General features: G+C 40.7%; 1 protein-coding gene across 1 annotated transcript in view; it reads left to right on the top strand.

The window, feature by feature from the left end:
• Positions 1-10,817: 10,817 nt before the first annotated feature.
• NMS (neuromedin S) overlaps positions 10,818-18,739 on the top strand; it is a 13,513-nt gene continuing 5,591 nt past the window's right edge. The window contains exons 1-5 of the mRNA XM_011969597.1: positions 10,818-10,894; positions 13,158-13,213; positions 13,848-13,898; positions 17,959-17,982; positions 18,076-18,129. Of these exons, the coding sequence (XP_011824987.1) occupies positions 10,819-10,894; positions 13,158-13,213; positions 13,848-13,898; positions 17,959-17,982; positions 18,076-18,129 (261 nt within the window). The 5' untranslated portion in view covers position 10,818. The remainder of the gene's footprint in view (positions 10,895-13,157; positions 13,214-13,847; positions 13,899-17,958; positions 17,983-18,075; positions 18,130-18,739) is intronic.

The raw sequence follows: 18,739 nt of genomic DNA, 5'->3' as shown, positions 1-18,739 counted from the left end.
ATTTGTTTTGGCTACAAGTCTTCAAAATAATGTTTTCATTTTTTTCTTCTTTTTTTCCCCTCATTTTTTCTAATTTGGAGTCACTGAAAACTAAGCTGTGCTTCTTTTAAGCCCTGTGAAATGAAGCCAGACAACTTAAACTTCAGAAGAAAATAACAGCAACCTGTTTACATACATAGCCCTCTTTCATACCTGCCTACTGATATATAGGCTTCAGAGTAATATGGCCTATGTCAGTTTTCCAGGATTGTTCTTTTGTTTGTTGTTGTTTTTCTCTCTTCCACCCCCTTTTTTCTCTTCACAGGACATGAGAATTCAAAACATGCTAAAAATGAGCTTTCCTAATAACTTGAGACCTATCTGTCTAGGAATAAACCACCCTAGCCATGAGAGATCAGACAAAACCTGAGACCAGAGACCCATTTTCTTCTAAAATGCCTTCTCCAAAAGATTTTTAAAAAGAAAAGGGAGGAAAAGTAAAAGGAAAATAAATCTTGGTGCCCCAAAATCACTAAGCTAAAGGGAAAAGTCAAGCTGGGAACTGCTTAGGGCCAGCCTGCCTCCCATTTTATTCAAAGTCACCCCTCTGCTCACTGAGATAAATGTGTATCTAATTGCCTCCTTTGGAGAAGCTAATCAGAAGCTCCAAAGAATGCAACCATTTGTCTCTTACCCACCTATGACCTTAAAGTCCCCTCCCCACTTTGAGTCTTCCTGCCTTTGCTTCGAGTTGTCCTGCCTTTCCAGATCGAACCAATGTTCTTGCATATGTTGCTTGATGTCTCGTGTCTCCTTAGAATTTGTAAAGCCAAACTGTGCTCTGACCACCTTGGGCACATGTCATCAGGACCTACTGAGTCTTTGTTATGGGTATTTGTCCTCAATCTTGGCAAAATACACTTTCTAAATTAATTGAGTCCTGTCTCAGATATTTGGGGTTCACACAGTTATATCTCAACAAAATCATAAAGAAATCATCCTGGATGGAGGCTAGAATTACAAAGTGGTAAAAAGAAACATTACCCAGGGATTAGCAACCACAGAAAGCCTCATTCTTGCCTAGGGTTTGAGGAACTTAAGGAAAAATGGTGTGTTTGCAAAGCCAGTGTTTACTTGGCCGCTAAGACTGATGGGACCCCACTGGTGCTGCTGTTTTAATTATCATCTCTACTTATCTTCAGGAAGCTGGGAGCACACACTCTCATTACCCCACAGGACCTGGGGAGACTGAAGTCATGCATAGGTGTTGTTTCAGGTGCTGGAGCCAGAAGCCATGAATACTTCCTCTGCTGGAGGCATAACCCTGGGCAGAAAAAAAAAAAAAAAAAGACTTCTTTCTTGTTTTTGTTTTCCAGCTTTTTTCCAGCCTTCTCTCCCATTGACAGAAACAAACTGCAAGCCAGCTAGGAAGGGAGTTTATTTTGCATGTTTACAGCTCTGTATGATGCGGTGGCGGCGGGGTAAGTAAGGAAAGATGTTTACAGAGTCAAAGTCCAATGGGCAAGTAGCTGGCACAGCTCTCTGATACATTACTTTTGACAAGGAAAATATAAAACAGGGAAGGGTATGTAGTTCTTACTTTGAGGGGTCTTTGTCGGAACACCCTGGTTCTTCCAACATTTCATAGCTCTCTAATCCCCTGCCATTACTAAATAGCCCAGTATAAAAGCAGATATAAAGCCCAGGAGAAAGTGCAGGACTCAGGCACAGAAGGTGGGAGGAAATGAGAGAGTGTATTCATGTGGGTGGGGACAGTATCAGCTAATGGGGGAAGCTGGCCTTTTCTGCCACCAAACGGCTTTGGGGGATTTGACAGGCAGGCTCTAAATAGACTTTTCTACAAACGCTTGCTGTGTAGATAAAACTGCTGGGGCTCAGAATATGCCACCCCAAAATACGACATAGGAGACCAGAATATGCCACTCCAAAGTGTGATGGTAGAGGACCAGGAAATTCCACCCCAAAATATGTCATTTTGGCATAAAGGTTATTTTCAGCTGATTATTTTTGGAAGCAGCAGACACAGGAGAAGCTCTAAAAACAGAGACATTATCCCTTTTAAGAAAAATGTACTTTTATAAAAGAAATCTCCAGTTGTAAGAGTGTCCCTCTGCAGCAGCATGAGACGGATGACTCTAAATCACTAGAAATTCTGATCAATGGGGAAGGCACTGACTTAGATCTGCATAACAAACCTCACCTACCTTTATGGCCCTTTCCCTGGCCCTTCCTCATTCCCTTCTTTCTTTGTTTCAGCTGAGGATGGTATTTGAGCCACTTCTTTGAGATGTACTTTTTCCCTGGGTATCTCCCATATACACAGGCAGTATCTATGTGTCTTAGTCTACTTGTATTGCTCTAATAAAATACCTTAGACTGGGTAGTTTATAAGGGACAAGTGTATTTCTTACAATTCTGGAGGCGGGGAAGTCCAAGATCACAGTGCTGGCATTGTCTGGTAAGGATGGCTCTTTGCTTCCAAGATGGTGCCTTATTGCTATATCCTCTAGAGGTCAAGAATGTGAGATATTCACATTGTGGAAAGAATGGAAGGGCAAGAGAGTATGCCCTTCACGCTGGAGCCCTTTCATAGGGATACTAATCCCATTCATGATGGCTCTGCCCTTTTGGGAGATAATCACCTTCCAAAGACCATGTCTCTCAGTACTGCTACCTTGGGGATTAAGTTTCAACATGAACTTTGGAGGAAACACCATATTCAACCATATTTATTCAAACCATAGCACCATGGTTAAAATTCTGCTTGTTCTTCTCCTGTTCATTTGTCTTTCTTTATAGGGGTCAATCCCAATTAAGATCTCAGAAAGGGTAGAGGAAGAATTATCGTTTTCCTCCCTTATGGTGCTCTCAAATATTCTCATATCTACATCTTTTTTTTTTTTTTTTTTTTTTTTGAGACGGAGTCTCGCTCTGCTGCCCAGGTTGGAGTACAGTGGCCGGATCTCAGCTCACTGCAAGCTCCGCCTCCCAGGTTTACGCCATTCTCCTGCCTCAGTCTCCCAAGTAGCTGGGACTACAGGCGCCCGCCACCTCGCCCGGCTAGTTTTTTGTATTTTTAGTAGAGACGGGGTTTCACCATGTTAGCCAGGATGGTCTCGATCTCCTGACCTCATGATCCGCCCGTCTCGGCCTCCCAAAGTGCAGGGATTACAGGCTTGAGCCACCACGCCCGGCTACATCTTAATTTACTTTAGACTTTTAAAAGAGTTCTTGAAGGACATTGGGTATCACTGAGGCACTCAGAAAGCTGTGCTTTGAATACAGAAACTTATAATCGATTTAGAAATTCCATTTTCTTGTATTTTACAAATTAAAATTGAGTTCCCCGAAAGCCTGCTGAGTTTTATCATAGTAACCATTCACAAAGCGGAAGCTAATTTAAAGTGGAAAGGAGGAGGCATTTTTAGTGTCGTTCTCTGACATTTCCTTGTTTCAAATGGTCTGGGAACTCTACATGGTGAGTTCATTTATTCAAAAAAGTTATATCTTATTAAATTGACTTGGCACTGACAAATCCACTGGTTATAGCCTTTTAAATAGTGCCTAACAAATGAAACACTTTGGAAAAAAATTAATGGAATAAAATAAAGAAAGGAGGTGATCTTTTTTTCCCTTCAACTTTTATTTTAAATTCTGGGGTACATGTGCAGGATATTCAGGTTTGTTACATAGGTAACCATGTGCCATGGTGGTTTGCTGCACAGATCATCCCATTACCTAGGTATTAAGCCCAGCATCCATGAACTATTCTTCCCAACGTTTTCTCTCACCCCACCCACCCCGCAACAGACCCCAGTGTGTATCGTTCACCCCCATGTGTCCATGTGTTCTCATCATTCTGCTCCCACTTATAAGTGAGAATATGTGGTGTTTGGTTTTCTGTTCCTGCGTTAGTTTCCTGAGGATAATGGCTTCTAGCTCCATCCATGTCCCTGCAAAGGATATGAAAGCAGTTGATCTTTTATATATGCAAGTTTAGATCTTTGAATATTAATCCATATGCTTATGAGTGTTTCAGACTTCATTAAATTTTTTAAATTTAGTTTTACTTATACAAGTAATTAATAAATAATCAATGCAATAATTCAAAAATATGAAATGCAAGAATTTAAAAGCTTTTTTTTTTTTGAGACAGAGTCTCGCTCTGTGGCCCAGGCTGGAGTGCAGTAGTGGCACAATCTCGGCTCACTGCAACCTCCGCCTCCCAGTTCAAGTGAGTCTCCTGCCTCAGCCTCCAGAGTAGCTGGGACTACAGGCACCCACCACCAAGCCCAGCTAATTTTTTGCATTTTTGGTAGAGACGGGGTTTCACTGTGTTAGCCAGGATGGTCTCGGTCTCCTGACCTCGTGATCCGCCCGCCTCTGCCTCCCAAAGTGCTGGGATTACAGGCATGAGCCACTGCACCCGGCCAAGAATTCAAAAGCTTTTAATGATTTCTCACAATCTCACTGCATGAGAATCTCTGCTATTATTTTTGCGTGTGTGCAGCATCTCATTCTTTTACTTTGCATTTACCTACGTCTGTACATACATAACTACATGTTCTATTTTTCAAAACTTTTACATAAGTGGAGGTTGGTAGATTGCAAAATTGGCCATAACACTTTGTGGTTCATCTATCTCATCGTTGAGAGGTGAAATTTATTTTCCCACCCTTTGAATCTGGGCTAGCTTTGTGACTGGCTTTGTCCATTATAATGCAGAAGTGATGTAGTGCCTGTTGCAAACCTAGGACTCAAGAGGCCTTGTAGCTTCTCCTCTCACTATCTTAGAACTCTGAAATGAGCGTGAGATCAAGCCTGGGCTAACCACCCTGAGAATGAGAGATTATATGGAGAAAGGTCTCAGGCACCCTGTCTATTCACCAGGTGATTACAGATGTGTAAGTGAGTCCACCTGAGAATAGCTGCCCTGTAGAACCCAGCCCAAACTGCTGACCTTCACAATTTTGAGCTAAATCAATGATTGTTTAAACAACTAAGTTTTGGAGTGATTTGTTATGAGCAGAAGCTACCTGATACTTGTCTTACATGGTGGCAGGCAAGATAATGACATGAAATTTTGTAACATTTTTTCTTTACTCATGTTATAAAGAATTTTCCCTGTGAATACATGTAGGCCTATCTTATTCTTCTAAATAGTTACATAGGCTGGGCATGGTGGCTCACGCCTGTAATCCCAGCACTTTGGGAGGCTGAGTCGGGCAGATCCCAAGGTCAGGAGTTCAGACCAGCCTGGCCAACATGGTAAAACACCGTCACTACTAAAAATAAAAAAATTAGCTGGGCGTGGTGGCACGTGCCTGTAATCCCAGCTACTTGGGAGGCTGAAACAGGAGAATTGCTTGAACCCAGGAGGCAGAGGTTGCAGTGAGCTGAGATCACACCGCTGCCCTCCAGCCTGGGCAACAGAGCGACTCCATCTCAAGAAAAACAAAAAAATCCACAGTTACATAAATTTCCATATTATGGATCCCTTAGTTTATTTAATAATTGATTCCATTGTACGTATGTATCAGCTTTTTTTCCCAATCACCTCTTGATGGACAGTTAGGTTTTTTCTTCCTTTTTTCCTTTCCTTGTTCCTTTTTGCCTGCCTTCCTTTCTTTCCCTCTCTTTTTATATTATCAGTAATTACCCCTATAGCTTTTGGAAACACTTATCCTATGGTGTTTTTTTCCTTGCTAATATTGATTACGGCATCTTTTTATACAGAATTATTTAAAATACTTTAAAATTTTTCAATCTTTTCCTTATTGTCATCCTTATTTTACGTTTTGCTCTAGAGCAATTTTCCTGTAAAAATTTTTGCTCAATTTTTTTCTAATACAGGATTTTATGTAAGTGTCTGTGTGTCTGTATACGTGTACTTTGTCTTCTTTTATGTGATGAAAAGCCAGGTGTGACCTCAGGAGGAGACACAGGAGTGGCACAGGGAAAAACAAAGTGTACTACACTCACAGGTCCTGGAGACAGGAGGACCATGTGGGAAAGGCACCAGGGTGGTCAGGAGGTGGAAGACAGGAGCAAAGAGAAGATCTAGTCCACCCCCTTTATGGGGTTTTATGGGGAAGGGCAAGGCAGGGCAGGGTGAACAGTTTAGGAGTGGCTAATGTGAATACTTGTGGAAGGTTTGGGGCTGTGGAGGTGGTTCCTAGTTGCCTGGCAGCTGGTTCTGGGATGTTTCAGGCGAGGGATTTTGCCTCCTGGGGCTTAGGGGCCAGATAGAGGAGTTATGGCCCTGCCCTACTTAGTTTGTCATCGCAGGCGTGCTCCAGGCTGAGACCTTGCTATCTCTAAGCGTGACTAGCCCTGGGAGGAACCGTCTTTCTCCAGCCACAAAGATTTTTTTTTAAGATCTCAAAACAGCATAATGTACACAGAATTTTAAAATAAATATAATACTCTCTGTATGTGTGTGTGTGTGTGTGTGAATCAGGTTTAGTTTATTGATCTTCTGGAATTTATTTTAATTTACAGTAGTCCCCTGTTTTTTTGTTTTTGTTTTTTTCTCTTGGAGACAGAGTCTCACTACTCCATTGCCCAGGCTGGAGTACAGTGGTGTGATCCCGGCTCACTTCAACCTCCGCACCTCCGCTTCCTGGGTTCAAGCGATTCTCCTGCATCAGCCTCCCGAGTAGCTGGGATTACAGGCATGCGCCACCACGCCCAGCTAATTTTGTCTATTTAGTGGAGATGGGGTTTCACCATGTTAGCCAGGCTGATCTGCAACTCCCGACTTCAGGTGATCCACCCGCCTCGGTCTCCCAAAGTGCTGGGATTACAGGTGTGAGCCACCGCACCCAGCCTACATTAGTCCCCTCTTGTCTGCGTTTTCACTTTCCACAGTTTCTGTTCCACTAGTCAACTGTGGTCTGAACGTAGGACATATGGAAAATTCCAGAAATAAGCAATTAGGTTTTTCAATTGCGTGCCCGGGTGAGTAGCATGATGAAGTCTCTGGGTCCTGCCTCTCTCTCCTTGAGTCCTCCCTCTGTCTAGCATCTCCGTGCTGTCTACGTGCTCGTTAGTCACTTTGCAGCAGCCTTGGTTAACAGATTGATGGTTGCGGCATCACAGTGCTTGTATTCAAGTCACCCTTAGCTGACTTCATTATGGCTCCAAAGCCACAAGAGTAATGACGCTGGCCATTGAGATATCCCAAAGAGAAGCCATAAAGTGCTTCCTTTAGGTGAAAAGGTGAAAGTTATTGGCATAATAGGAAAGAAAAAAAAATCATATGCAGAGGTGGCTAAGATCTACAATAAGAACAATTTTCTAGCTGTGAAACTGTGAAGAAGGAACGAGAAATTCGTGCATACTGTCTATAGGGTTTGGTACTATCTTCAGCTTCAGGCATCCACTTGGGTTCTTGGAATATATCCTATTAGGATAAGGGGAAACTACTGTATAGTGTGGAATAGGGTATTTAATTTTCACCAAATAAATAGCCAATGATCCTGAACACCATTCAATGAGCAATTCACCTTTTTTCACTGATTTGAAATGTGCCTTTATTCTATACTAATCTAATCTGCTTCAACTCTCTGTATCCCATTCTATGGATTGGTTTGCCTGTTACTAGATCAGTAACAAAATGTCGACCACAATACCACAATTGCTACAGCTTCATGGTACATTTTGGCATTGGTAAAGTGTCAAGTTTTTTCCCCAAAATTTGTCAAATGTTCTTGAATATTTTCTCTCCCAAACTACTTTCAGAATATGTCTTAAAATTTCATGAAGGGTCATTTTGAATTTAATTAGGATTACACTGATTTTACACATGAATTTTGCCATCAATTGAATGTTTAACAACATTGAATCTTGCTGGTGAGGATAATGATATGCCTTTTCATTTATTCACACTTCTTCAGTACAGTTTTGTAGTTTTCTTTTTAAATGTGTTGCACATTTATTCTCCAGTTTTGCCCTCAGTATTTCATAGTTTTTTAAGCTATTTACATTTTGACACATTTCAAAATTTATTTTTGCTCTTGTCCTAAGAAAATTAGTACTGAAAATAGTTTCCCTGAAATTTGGTCAATTTGGTAAACTTTTGTTAATTCTAATCATCCACCACTTGATTTCACTGAATTTTTAGTAGATAATCTGGGTAGATAATCGTATAATTTGAAATCAAGGAGAGTTTCCAATTTTTACTTTTCATTATTTCATTTTATTTTTGTATTGAATTGGCTGAAAATGCTTTCATGTTTGTATTGGTCTTCTTGGACTGCCATAGCAAAACCCACAGACTGGGTAGTTTAAACAACAGAAATGTATTTTCTCACAGCTCTGGAGGATGCAAGTCCAAAATCGAGGTGCCAGCAAGGTGGTTCCTGGTGAGGCTCTCTACTTCGCTTGCAGACAACCTCACACCACCTTTTTTCTGTGCATGCATGCAGAGAGAAAAAGATTTCTAGCATCTTTTCCTCTTCTCATAAAGACACCAGTCCTGTTGGATTAGGGCCCCATCCTAATGTCCTCGTTTACCCTTAATTACTTCCTTAAAAGCCCTGTTTCCAAATACAGTCACATTGGGGTCTAGGGCCTTAACATATGAATTATGCAGAAAACACAAATTAGTTTACAACGATGTTGTTGAATAGTAACAGCACGGGCTTTTAAAATCTTTTCCAATTTCTAAGTTAGTATTGAAAATAATATTTTTATGTTTTTCTCCTGAATATCTGAAAAATAGTGTAGGCAAAATACGCAGAAGAAACATAGAGTTGATATAAATCAGAGCTATCACAGAGGTTTCCTTGACACCTATGCATAAACACCAGTTCACCGGTGAGCAGATGCTGAAAAAGTACTTGTTGATTGACACTTATTAAAAATACCACAACTGTTTGCTATTATGTGTGTCATGTATCTAAAATGACCATAAGTGACAGTGTTTAACATCATGTAGATAAGTGGTTTATGTTGAAAAAGCATTTATTCATGTTTTCCCTTTCATTCAGTAAAGACTTGCTGTTAGGAAGTGGGTGGATTTTAATGTAAATGGCATAATCGCTGCTTGGTATTTAAAGACCTTGGGTTGGTCTCCTAGAACCAAAGTGGTAAATACTGTGGCAAATAGAAATCTCTATTTCTTACTGGCTCAAAGGCAAAATATTATGGCTATAATGTAGTTTATAATTATCAGCCTGTTATGAATTGAAAATTTTTTGACAAAATGCCACATTTTAAGTCAAAACTAAACAGCTCCTTCTGAGCAACTCCCATTCAAAATTATTCTTTAAAAGCTCATTCATTAAAACAATTATATATTATGACTTAGGTAAAGTATTAACATGTTTGAGCCATGTGTAAACATCCAGCAGTTATTAGTAACCACCTAATCTCTAAAACAGCAAAAATTAAAGATATGCAGCCAGGTGCGATGGCTCACGCCTGTAATCCCAACACTTTGAGAGGCTGAGGTGGGCAGATCACGAGGTCAGGAGTTTGAGACCAGCCCGACCAGCATGGTGAGACCTGGTCTCTACTAAAAATTAAAAAATTAGCTGGACTAACTAGCTGGTGGCGGGCGCCTGTAATCCCCGCTACTCAGGAGGCTGAGGCAGGAGAATTGCTTGAACTCAGGAGGCAGAGGTTGCAGTGAGCCAAGATCTCACCACTGCACTCTAGCCTGAGCGACACAGTGAGACTCCATCTCAGAAAAAAGAAAGAAAGAAAGAAAGAAAGAAAATTAAAGATATGCATAATGAAAAAAAACAAAAGATATTTGTTTCATGTATACTATATATGTTGCCCTTTTTGCAAGAAATAGAAGACTTCAGTCTTTCTCCTGCTTCTTTCTATCTCATATCTAATCCCAAGGATGGATGCACGCTTAAAAAATTACTTATCAATTAGAATTCCATATTCTTACAGAAGTGACTGGGCTCAGGTACCTTTGAGTCCAAATTTCTTCTCTCATCCTTGATAGCTGGATGATCTTGGACAAGTTTCTTAATCTTTCCTAGCATCTGTTTCCTCATTCACAAAATTAGAGTAATAAGACATTCCTAATAGATTTTCTGTGAGAATTACATGAAATAACCTATGTGAAATGCCTAAAACAGATCCCAACATGTAGAAGCTTGGTGGATGAAGTTATTTAGGATTATTAAACATTGTCATGTTTTCCTGAGTGCTAACAATTTGAAATCCTTAACTTGTTCCTTAAAATGAATCTGGAAAGACCTTAAAGAGGCTAATTTTCAGCCATGATCTAAAAAACAAACAAACAGAGCCCCAATTGAACTTTAGATTTTTAAAAATATTATACCCAAGACTCCAAATTTTGTCCTTCTTAAATGCACCAAGATGACACAACATCCTTTGTTAATGGTGGAAAATAAACAGCTTCATAGGAAACAAGGCTTTATCACGCAATAATTTATAGATTTGTGTCCAATTTTTTATTAAAAAGAGAAAAAGCCCTTCTTGAGTCAGAAATATTTCTCAGATCGTTATAGAATAACAATCAGGACTCTCCACCTTTTATTTTCATTGCTGGGTTGTAAAAGAGGACTCTCTACAATGCCTACTCCAGAAGGATATTATTCTACAAATAACGGCCCAGCGTGACATTTATGAGAAAGCCGGGTTCCTCCTGTGCAAAGCTGATTGGTGATCAGCAAATGGGCTCCCGGGCGCTGCAAATAAAGGCACTTTCTTTGCTGGACTGATCAGATGCAGGACAGAGGGTTGCCTCTGCCTGTGGACCTTGGGGAAATGCGCAGCTTTTGTCCTAGCAGCATCCGTCTGTGGCCAGCAAGGAGAAACCAGACTCTAACAATGAAACCTCTTCGTCCCCAGTTCCCTCTCATCTTGGTCATCTACTGCTTCTGCATGCTACAGATTCCCTCCTCAGGTAAGGGGAGTTTCATCAGACTCCATCTGGCCTGAATTCTGAGGATGACTGAGGCAGACCTTGATCCCCCAGGGCAGTTCTGGAAGGAGTCAAGCTTTATTCTCCCCCGCCAGCCCTCATTACTACCTTCTTGATTTCTGGCTGCAATTTGTTTCGAACCTTTAGGAGAGGATGGACAGAGCGAGATGCTGCAGCCTTTTACCAAAGGAGACTTTTCCCTGTGGGACTGTCTTTAAGCTGCTCCTGCCCCAGGGATGTCCTGAGCATATGCCGCTAAAACTGAAGGGTGAGGCACGACCTGGTAGAAGTTAGGGGAAGACACCTCTTGTAGCCATTTCTGCTCCCTGGATTCTGAAGAGACGAGGACAGAGTTGGTAAAACTGAGCTTACAGCCCCAAAGAATGGGAATTGATGGGCAGTTCGAGACGGGCGCGGGAGGAGCGCACAGTGGAAAAAGGAGTCTTTTTCCAAGCCTTTCCCTTGGGTTTGAGAGAGGCAGGGGTCCAGAGTTTGGTGGAAGCAGCTACCTCCCGGGGCCGGTGAGCTGTCCGCGGTGCTGACCAGGCGCTGGCATCGCCTCACCAACTCTTGAGAACCAGCTTCTAGGGAACAGGGATGGAGTGAGGGCCTGTGGTTGGAATCTTACCACCATCTTCATAGGATGCAGGGAAGTGGGTGGTAGCAGAACAACTAAGGTTGGAAACACATACCATTTTAGATTTTTCCATTAGAATTTTGACTTAGGGGAGTAGAACATCTTTGGAAATATATTAACAGAGAAAATATATTTCAAACAGTATGTTCGCTTTGTCATGTCCTACAATGTAATCACAAAACTGGGCCTTGCAAAGGACCATGAAGGTCATCTGGTTTAACCTCTGACAGGGTGCAGGGATCCCTTCTGTAACTTCTCGATTCTATTTAAGTACTTTCAATGACCCCAACTCACTGCCAGCGAAGACAGCTAGGTGCTGCCTCTTTGCTCCAGTAGAGTCCTGTTTATATGATACTTTTGTAAATCTGTTATTACCTTTTATTTATCTTTCTCTATGTTTATACTCACCTCTCTATTTTTTCCTATTTGACTTTACGTTTCCTGAAGGCAGGTCTTTACGTTTTATTAACAAAGAACCTCTCCATAAATCCTTTTAGGATTCCTTTGCATTACTTTGCATTGTGGAATGATTCCGATTGTCAAAAACTTCTTTACGCTAAGATTAAGTGTGATCACATGTAACTTTCTAACCATCAGCCTTTATTCTGTTATTTGGGGGAAACACAGGATAAGACTAATATCTCCTACTTATTGCAGTTCTCAAAATAGTTGAAAGCAGTTAACATATACTTCCTAATATTCCTGTTTCCAGAGAAAACTATGCTTAGCGACTTTACCTTGGATCTTACCATTTCAAGTCAGACTATTACCTTTTAAGGTTTAGGCCCCGTTATTTGAATATAACATAACATTGCCTTAGCTTTATCTTGCCTCAGAGAGAATGCAGGGGACAAAATACCACTCAGTTTTCTTTTGTCTTGTTTTTACACATAAACTGCTCTTGAGTCATACATTCCCTGTTCCACACGTTAAAAATCTAAGTGCCAGGTTATATATTTATCCGCCTAATTTCATCTTGTTAGTTTTGACCTAACAAGGTCAAAACAAGTTTTGACCTAATCCAATTGATTCTTTCAACTGCACTATAGTTATCCCACCAAGTGTTGTATCACAAACAAATGAGAAGAGGAGTTCACTGAAGTTAGACAAAAGGTTGACAGGGTCCAGCTGCATGCCAGCAGCCTTCCCCAGAACCCATCCCTAGAGAGTCTGTAGCAGCAGAGGGATGGGTATCCATGTGTCTTCAAAGTTCAAGGGTGATTCTGATGTCCATCCTTTGTTGACACCATTTTCTAATTTGCCATCCTTATGAATTCTATCAAAATACAAACTAAGTTGTTACCTTGCGATTTTTTTCCTCCTCTTTGCCGAGTTGCTAACAGTTGTACCGAACACTCATGGTAAATTAACAACCATGCTATTTTAAATTAATCTTTGTATATTCTAGTGGCAAGTAGAAGTGTATTTTCTTTGTAAATCCTTTTAACAACATCAGATCAAATCTTATTTTCCCACTGACCTCTTTTGTATGGTTCTTTGGTGGTTTATTACTTTAATAGAAACTGTCTGTTTCTCATGGTAAAGACTTTGAAGTAAATGCTATGACCTCTTTTCTCTAATTAATAATTTTATGATTTCTCACAATAGGATTTCCCCAACCTTTAGCTGATCCTCCAGATGGCTTGGATGTTGTGCAGCTTGAGGTACCCAATTATTCAGTAATGTGAGATTTTTATTTAGTCTGGACCTTGAATACATCATGTGCATAATGTTCACTTAAAACTATTTTGAAATCAGATTTTTGGCTGCAGCAGAAACTCGCTGTTGCCATTTTTCATGGCCTCATTTAGGGCATCCTGAGGGTTGTGTTGAAATTCACTGCCACTGTGTGAGAAGATAATGTGAGGTTCAGAAATAGGACAATTTTAGTATTTTAAATCTGTTGTAATAAAATTCTGCTGACTGAAGAATTTATACTTATCTTTGATTCATTGTTTAAATTTTAAATGCATAATCAATGTACACATTTTCAAGGTACATGTGATATTCTGATACTTTCATATAGTATGTTATAACCAAGTTGGGGGAATTGGAGTATCAATGGATATTAAACATTTACCTTAAACATTTACATTTTCTTTATGCTGGGAGCATTCAAATTATTCTCTATTAGCTATTTTGAGATATCCAATAGATTATGGTTTAGTATAGTTACTCTACTGAATTATCAAACACCAGGCCTTGTTTCTTCTATCTAATTGTATTTGATTACCCATTAATCAATCTGTCTTCAGCCCCCTCATCCCTTTTATTTGTTTTCTCCATTTCATTTTTTAGCAACTGGCATATTGTCTGAGTCAGTGGGCATCTCTTTCTCGCCAACCTAAGGTAAAAAAACTGTGTGTATGTGTATGTGTGTGTGTATATATATATAAATATATATAATATACATGTATAATGTATAATATATAATATATATCTGCAACAAACACACTCTTTTGCTACCTACAGGAGAATGCTGTATGTATCTGTAACTGTGCATTTGTATGTGTGTTCAAGAACATAATTTTATACAAAATCAAGCAAATATCTTAAATATAAATTACTATAAAATATGGGTAGTTCATTTATATTCTTACAATTATTATAATCATATATAGTTAAGCTAATTATATGTTATGATATATTGCATATTATAAATTGATATACCATGATATAGCAGTTCTCCAAAACAATAGTTATCATGTAAAAGACTTTACAGTAACTAGCCGGGCGTGGTGGCTCACACCTGTAATCCCAGCACTTTCGGAGGCCAAAGTGGGCCAATCACTTGGGGCCAGGAGTTTGAGTCAAGCCTGGCCAACAAGGTGAAACTCCATCTCTACTAAAAATACAAAAATTAGTCAGGCATGGTGGCGCACCTGTAATCCCAGCTACTCGGGAGGCTGAGGCAGGAGAATAGCTTGAACCTGGGAGGCAGAGGTTGCAGTGAGCCAAGATTGGGCCACTACACTCCGGCCTGGGTGACAGAGCAAGGCTCTGCTTCAATTTAAAAAAAAAAAAAAGTTTCATTTAAAAGACTCTACAGTAACTGGCCAGGCGTGGTGGCTCACACCTGTAATCTCAGCACTCTGGGAGGCTGAGGTGGGTGGATCATGAGCTCAGGAGTTCATGACCAGCCTGGCCAACATGGTGAAACCCTGTCTCTACTGAAAATACAAAAAGTAGCTGGGCGCGGTGGTGCACGCCTGCAATCCCAGCTACTCAGGAGAATCGCTTGAACCTGGGAGGCGGAGGTTGCAGTGAGCCGAGATCGTGCCACCGCACTCCAGCCTGGGTGACAGAGCAAGACTCTGTCTCACCAAAAAAAACAAAAATAAGAAACTTTACAGTAACTGTAGTAACCACACAGATATAAAGTAAGTTGATTTACTTGAAAGAACAAAAGGGTGGTAGGATAGTCTATGATGCCTAGGATAGCCTCTGCATTTTCACCTTGAGAGATGTGTCTCTTTATCCCTCACCTCCCCTAACCCACAGCACACTGTGCTCCAGCCACAGTGAACCTCTCAGTGTTCCCCAAATGCACCAGGCCCTTGATGTTCTTGCACAGTCTTTTCCTCAATCAGAAATGGCTTTGCCTCCTTCACAGGCTGCAGTTAACAGTCCAGACTCTAAAACAAAAATACCTGGTTTCAAAGTCCAGCTCTGTTTAAACTTGGTAGTTTCTCAGTTGCTCTGTGCCTCGATTTTGTCATCTGTAGCATACGGGTAATTGTCATAGTACCCTAGAATGCTGTTGTAAGGATTAAATGCTTCATATTTGTGAAGCGCTTTCAACAGCATCCAGAATGTGGCAAACGACAGCCCTTAAGTGCTAGTTGTTGCCATCGCCTGTTGATGCAACCAATTCTCATTCTTCAAGACTCAAACATCACTTTCTCAAATTTCATGAATATATCATTCCCATTTCTTCTTATTTTCAGTTTACTATGCATATGTTTGAAGGCAATTGTTAGCGCTCATTTTCAGGAATAATCTTTACAGCCTTGGTCTTGGAGCAAAACTTCAGGCTGAAAACTCAGAGTTCTTCAACCCTTTGTTACTTCCGCCACATGCTGCACAGACGGGGCTTCCCTGTCCCTCAGGTGAAGACTATGGGGTGTCCTCTGCATCCGCAGAGGCAGTGGAAGTGTGGCTGTCCCAAGGGCAACCTGCAGTATTAAATTGGGTTAAGGATCCTCAAGAGCAAGGGCCCACTAAGAATGAATTTCCTTCCGCCTTCTCCATTTTTCCAAGCCTTTCCCATTCCCTGTTTCCAACTGCAGAAGAGCAAGGGGTTGCACAGTGAACAAAACTGCCAATATTTTAAAGGTATTAATGGAGAAACTGGCTCTTCCTGGCTTGCTGCTTCCCTGAAATGTGACTGTTGGCATGTCACTTCGTCTCTTGGGGCTTTGGTCTCCTCAACTGCCCAAAGTCTGGATGTGTCGCCAGAGCTCTAAGTTCACTCCTGTTCTGGTTTCCAGAATAGGCCAAGTCGGTGACTCTAGGGGACCTTTACCTCAAGGCAATTCAGAAAGCAGTCACATTCTGCAAATAATGACAGCCACAAAACTCTTCACGCTTCGTGTTTCTGGTCACCACATGGGATTAGAAGACGTTTCAATTGGGAAAATTGCAATAAGTTCTTGTGAAGCTCTTATTGCTCTACTATTCATTCATTCAAAAGATATATTTATTGAGAGCATGCCACGAGCCGGGTGCTAGGGATGCCGTAGTAAAACAAACTGAACACCTGCTCTCATGGCATTTGTATTCTACTTGGGGAAATGAATCATAAATAACATTGATCAGTAAAATTTGAAATAATTTCTTCTCTAAACAGAAAAAAGTAGGCCGGGCATGGTGGCTTATGCCTGTAATCCCAGAATTTTGGGAGACTGAGGCTGGCAGATCACTTGAGGTCAGGAGTTCAAGACCAGCCTGGGCAACATGGTAAAACCCTATCTCTACTAAAAATACAAAAGTTAGCCAGGCGTGGTGGCATGTGCCTGTAATCCCAGCTACTCAGGAGGCTGAGGTAGGAGAATCGCTTGAACCTGGGAGGTGGAGGCTGCAGTGAGCCAAGATTGCACCACTGCACTCCAGGCTGGGTGATGGAGCGAGACCATGTCTCAAAAAAAAAAAGAAAAGACAAAAGAAAAAAGTAAAGTAAGGAAGGGGCATATGAAACGTTGAGCAGGGTAATTACCACCAGGAAAATCATCATCACATTCCTCATCAATTTTTGCCCTGAAAAGTAAACATAATAGTATACAACCGATGAATGTGGTACAAAAAACAATTGTTTGTCCAATAAGTGTCCATAAACACACACACACATATACACACACACACACACACTGTTGTGAACAGATGCTGACCAGGAGCTGTAAAAATAGCAAGTACTTTCTGCCAGCTAAAAATGGTGATCATAAGGAAATAGAGTTAAGTTCCACAGAGCCTCCACTATTGGTAAAGTTGGTGGATTACAGTGTGTGTCTGTGTGTGTGCCCATGTTTGTGCATCCACACATATGTACATGGTAGAGAGAGAGAGAGAGGATACATAGGTATTGCTCTCTTCCACTGAAGAAATTCTCCACAAAGTTTGCAGGAAGATGTAATTATATTCACAGCAATACAATTAGAAGTATTATTAACAGCTTTAATTTTTGTCTTGATTGAGGTTTCAGCTGATTCAAAAATCTTTAAGCATGGGTGAGATGTGAATGATCAGTACTAGCCAGATCAGAAGATTTAAATGATTGTTCACAGTAATCATCTCTAGTCACTTTACAAAACACGGACATGAACATTCACTCTATGGTTTTGTAAGAAGCCTTCTTCCCAGCATCTCCTTAAGTCAGATAAGCCCACATGCAGCCATCATCTACGCAAGCCAGGGCTGAGGTGTGTGCACAGGCAAGGATTCAGAAATGGAAAGTTGGACTTTCTGCAAGGTGAGCAAAAATTCATGTAGAAAGAAAGCTTTTGGAGAAAAAGAAACTCGGTCAATAAGAACTATAAAAACTGAATACCAGGATACACTCTGCAGCAAATCAAAAATTGTAACAGTTAGTTTATTCCACCCATAGTCAGACGGTTATTTTCTTCTATGCATCAGAGAGTAGGTCTCTCCTCCCTACCCCCTGCAGACTGAAAAGATGAAATGAGATATTTTCACATGATGATGTATTGCTGGCAATTTTCTTTATTGTAAGATCCTGCATCAACTATAGTCTCATTGAATTTTCATAATAGAGGAATTTCTTTTTAGATTGCCAATGTATCATAATATTCAGGTAAATCCAGTAAGGTTCATGGTGTACCTGACACAGAAAACGTTATCAGTTGCCTGCCCCTGTAAAATTTCACCTAACTTACCCTCACAATTCTCTTTCCAGGATAATCAAGACATATACAAAAGGGTGAGTATCGCCCAGCCCAGCACAAGGGCATGCAGCTTCCATGTTTAGAGCAAGTGACACTCAATACTAATATCACTTTCTTTTCTTATTTAGTTTTTGTTTCACTACTCCAGAACTCAGGAGGTAACACATCCAGTTAAAAGTGAGGTCAGTATTTTATCATAATCCTCTGTCTGTAAAAGTGGCTCTCCCCTGCATGTCGTCCGTCCCTTCTTAATATGTGCAGGCAAGTAGAAAAGCTGGGGCCTCTGGACATCCTCTGCATAGTAGCTTCCCAGGGGCTTTTCCCTGGGACTGCAGGGATTCCCTTTCTCCCTCTGGGGTGGGGGGTGGTAGGTGGCCAACTTATCTGAGAAGGTAGAGAATAAATTATAGAAAAGGAAAAATAAGTAGGAAATAACTTTTTAGTATGCACTTAAACAGAGGTACAGGAAGAGCCTGGTAAACACTGTGTTCTGTTTATATTGTTTGTTCTTACCATCTGTTTTTAAATTTGTGCTTTGTGATGTGTGTGATACCATCCCCCAGTAGTGATACATGGATGAACATCTTCCGTGGCTGTCGTGATGTGTATGTGCAATGGGAATAGTAACCATCACCTCTAACTTTCTTCCTACAGATTTGAGTTACCCTCGGGAGCAGCTTATGTAGGTGAATTTCTATGGGGTATGATTTGAGGAATATTGGAGAGGCCATAGAATATATATGTGTGTGTGTGTGTGTGTGAGTGTGTGTGTGTGTGTGTATATATATATAT

This window comes from Mandrillus leucophaeus, unplaced genomic scaffold (assembly GCF_000951045.1).
Source record: "Mandrillus leucophaeus isolate KB7577 unplaced genomic scaffold, Mleu.le_1.0 Scaffold9, whole genome shotgun sequence".
Taxonomy (NCBI): domain Eukaryota; kingdom Metazoa; phylum Chordata; class Mammalia; order Primates; family Cercopithecidae; genus Mandrillus; species Mandrillus leucophaeus.
Note: the sequence above shows the minus strand (reverse complement) of the source record. Positions and strands in the feature narration are given on the sequence as shown.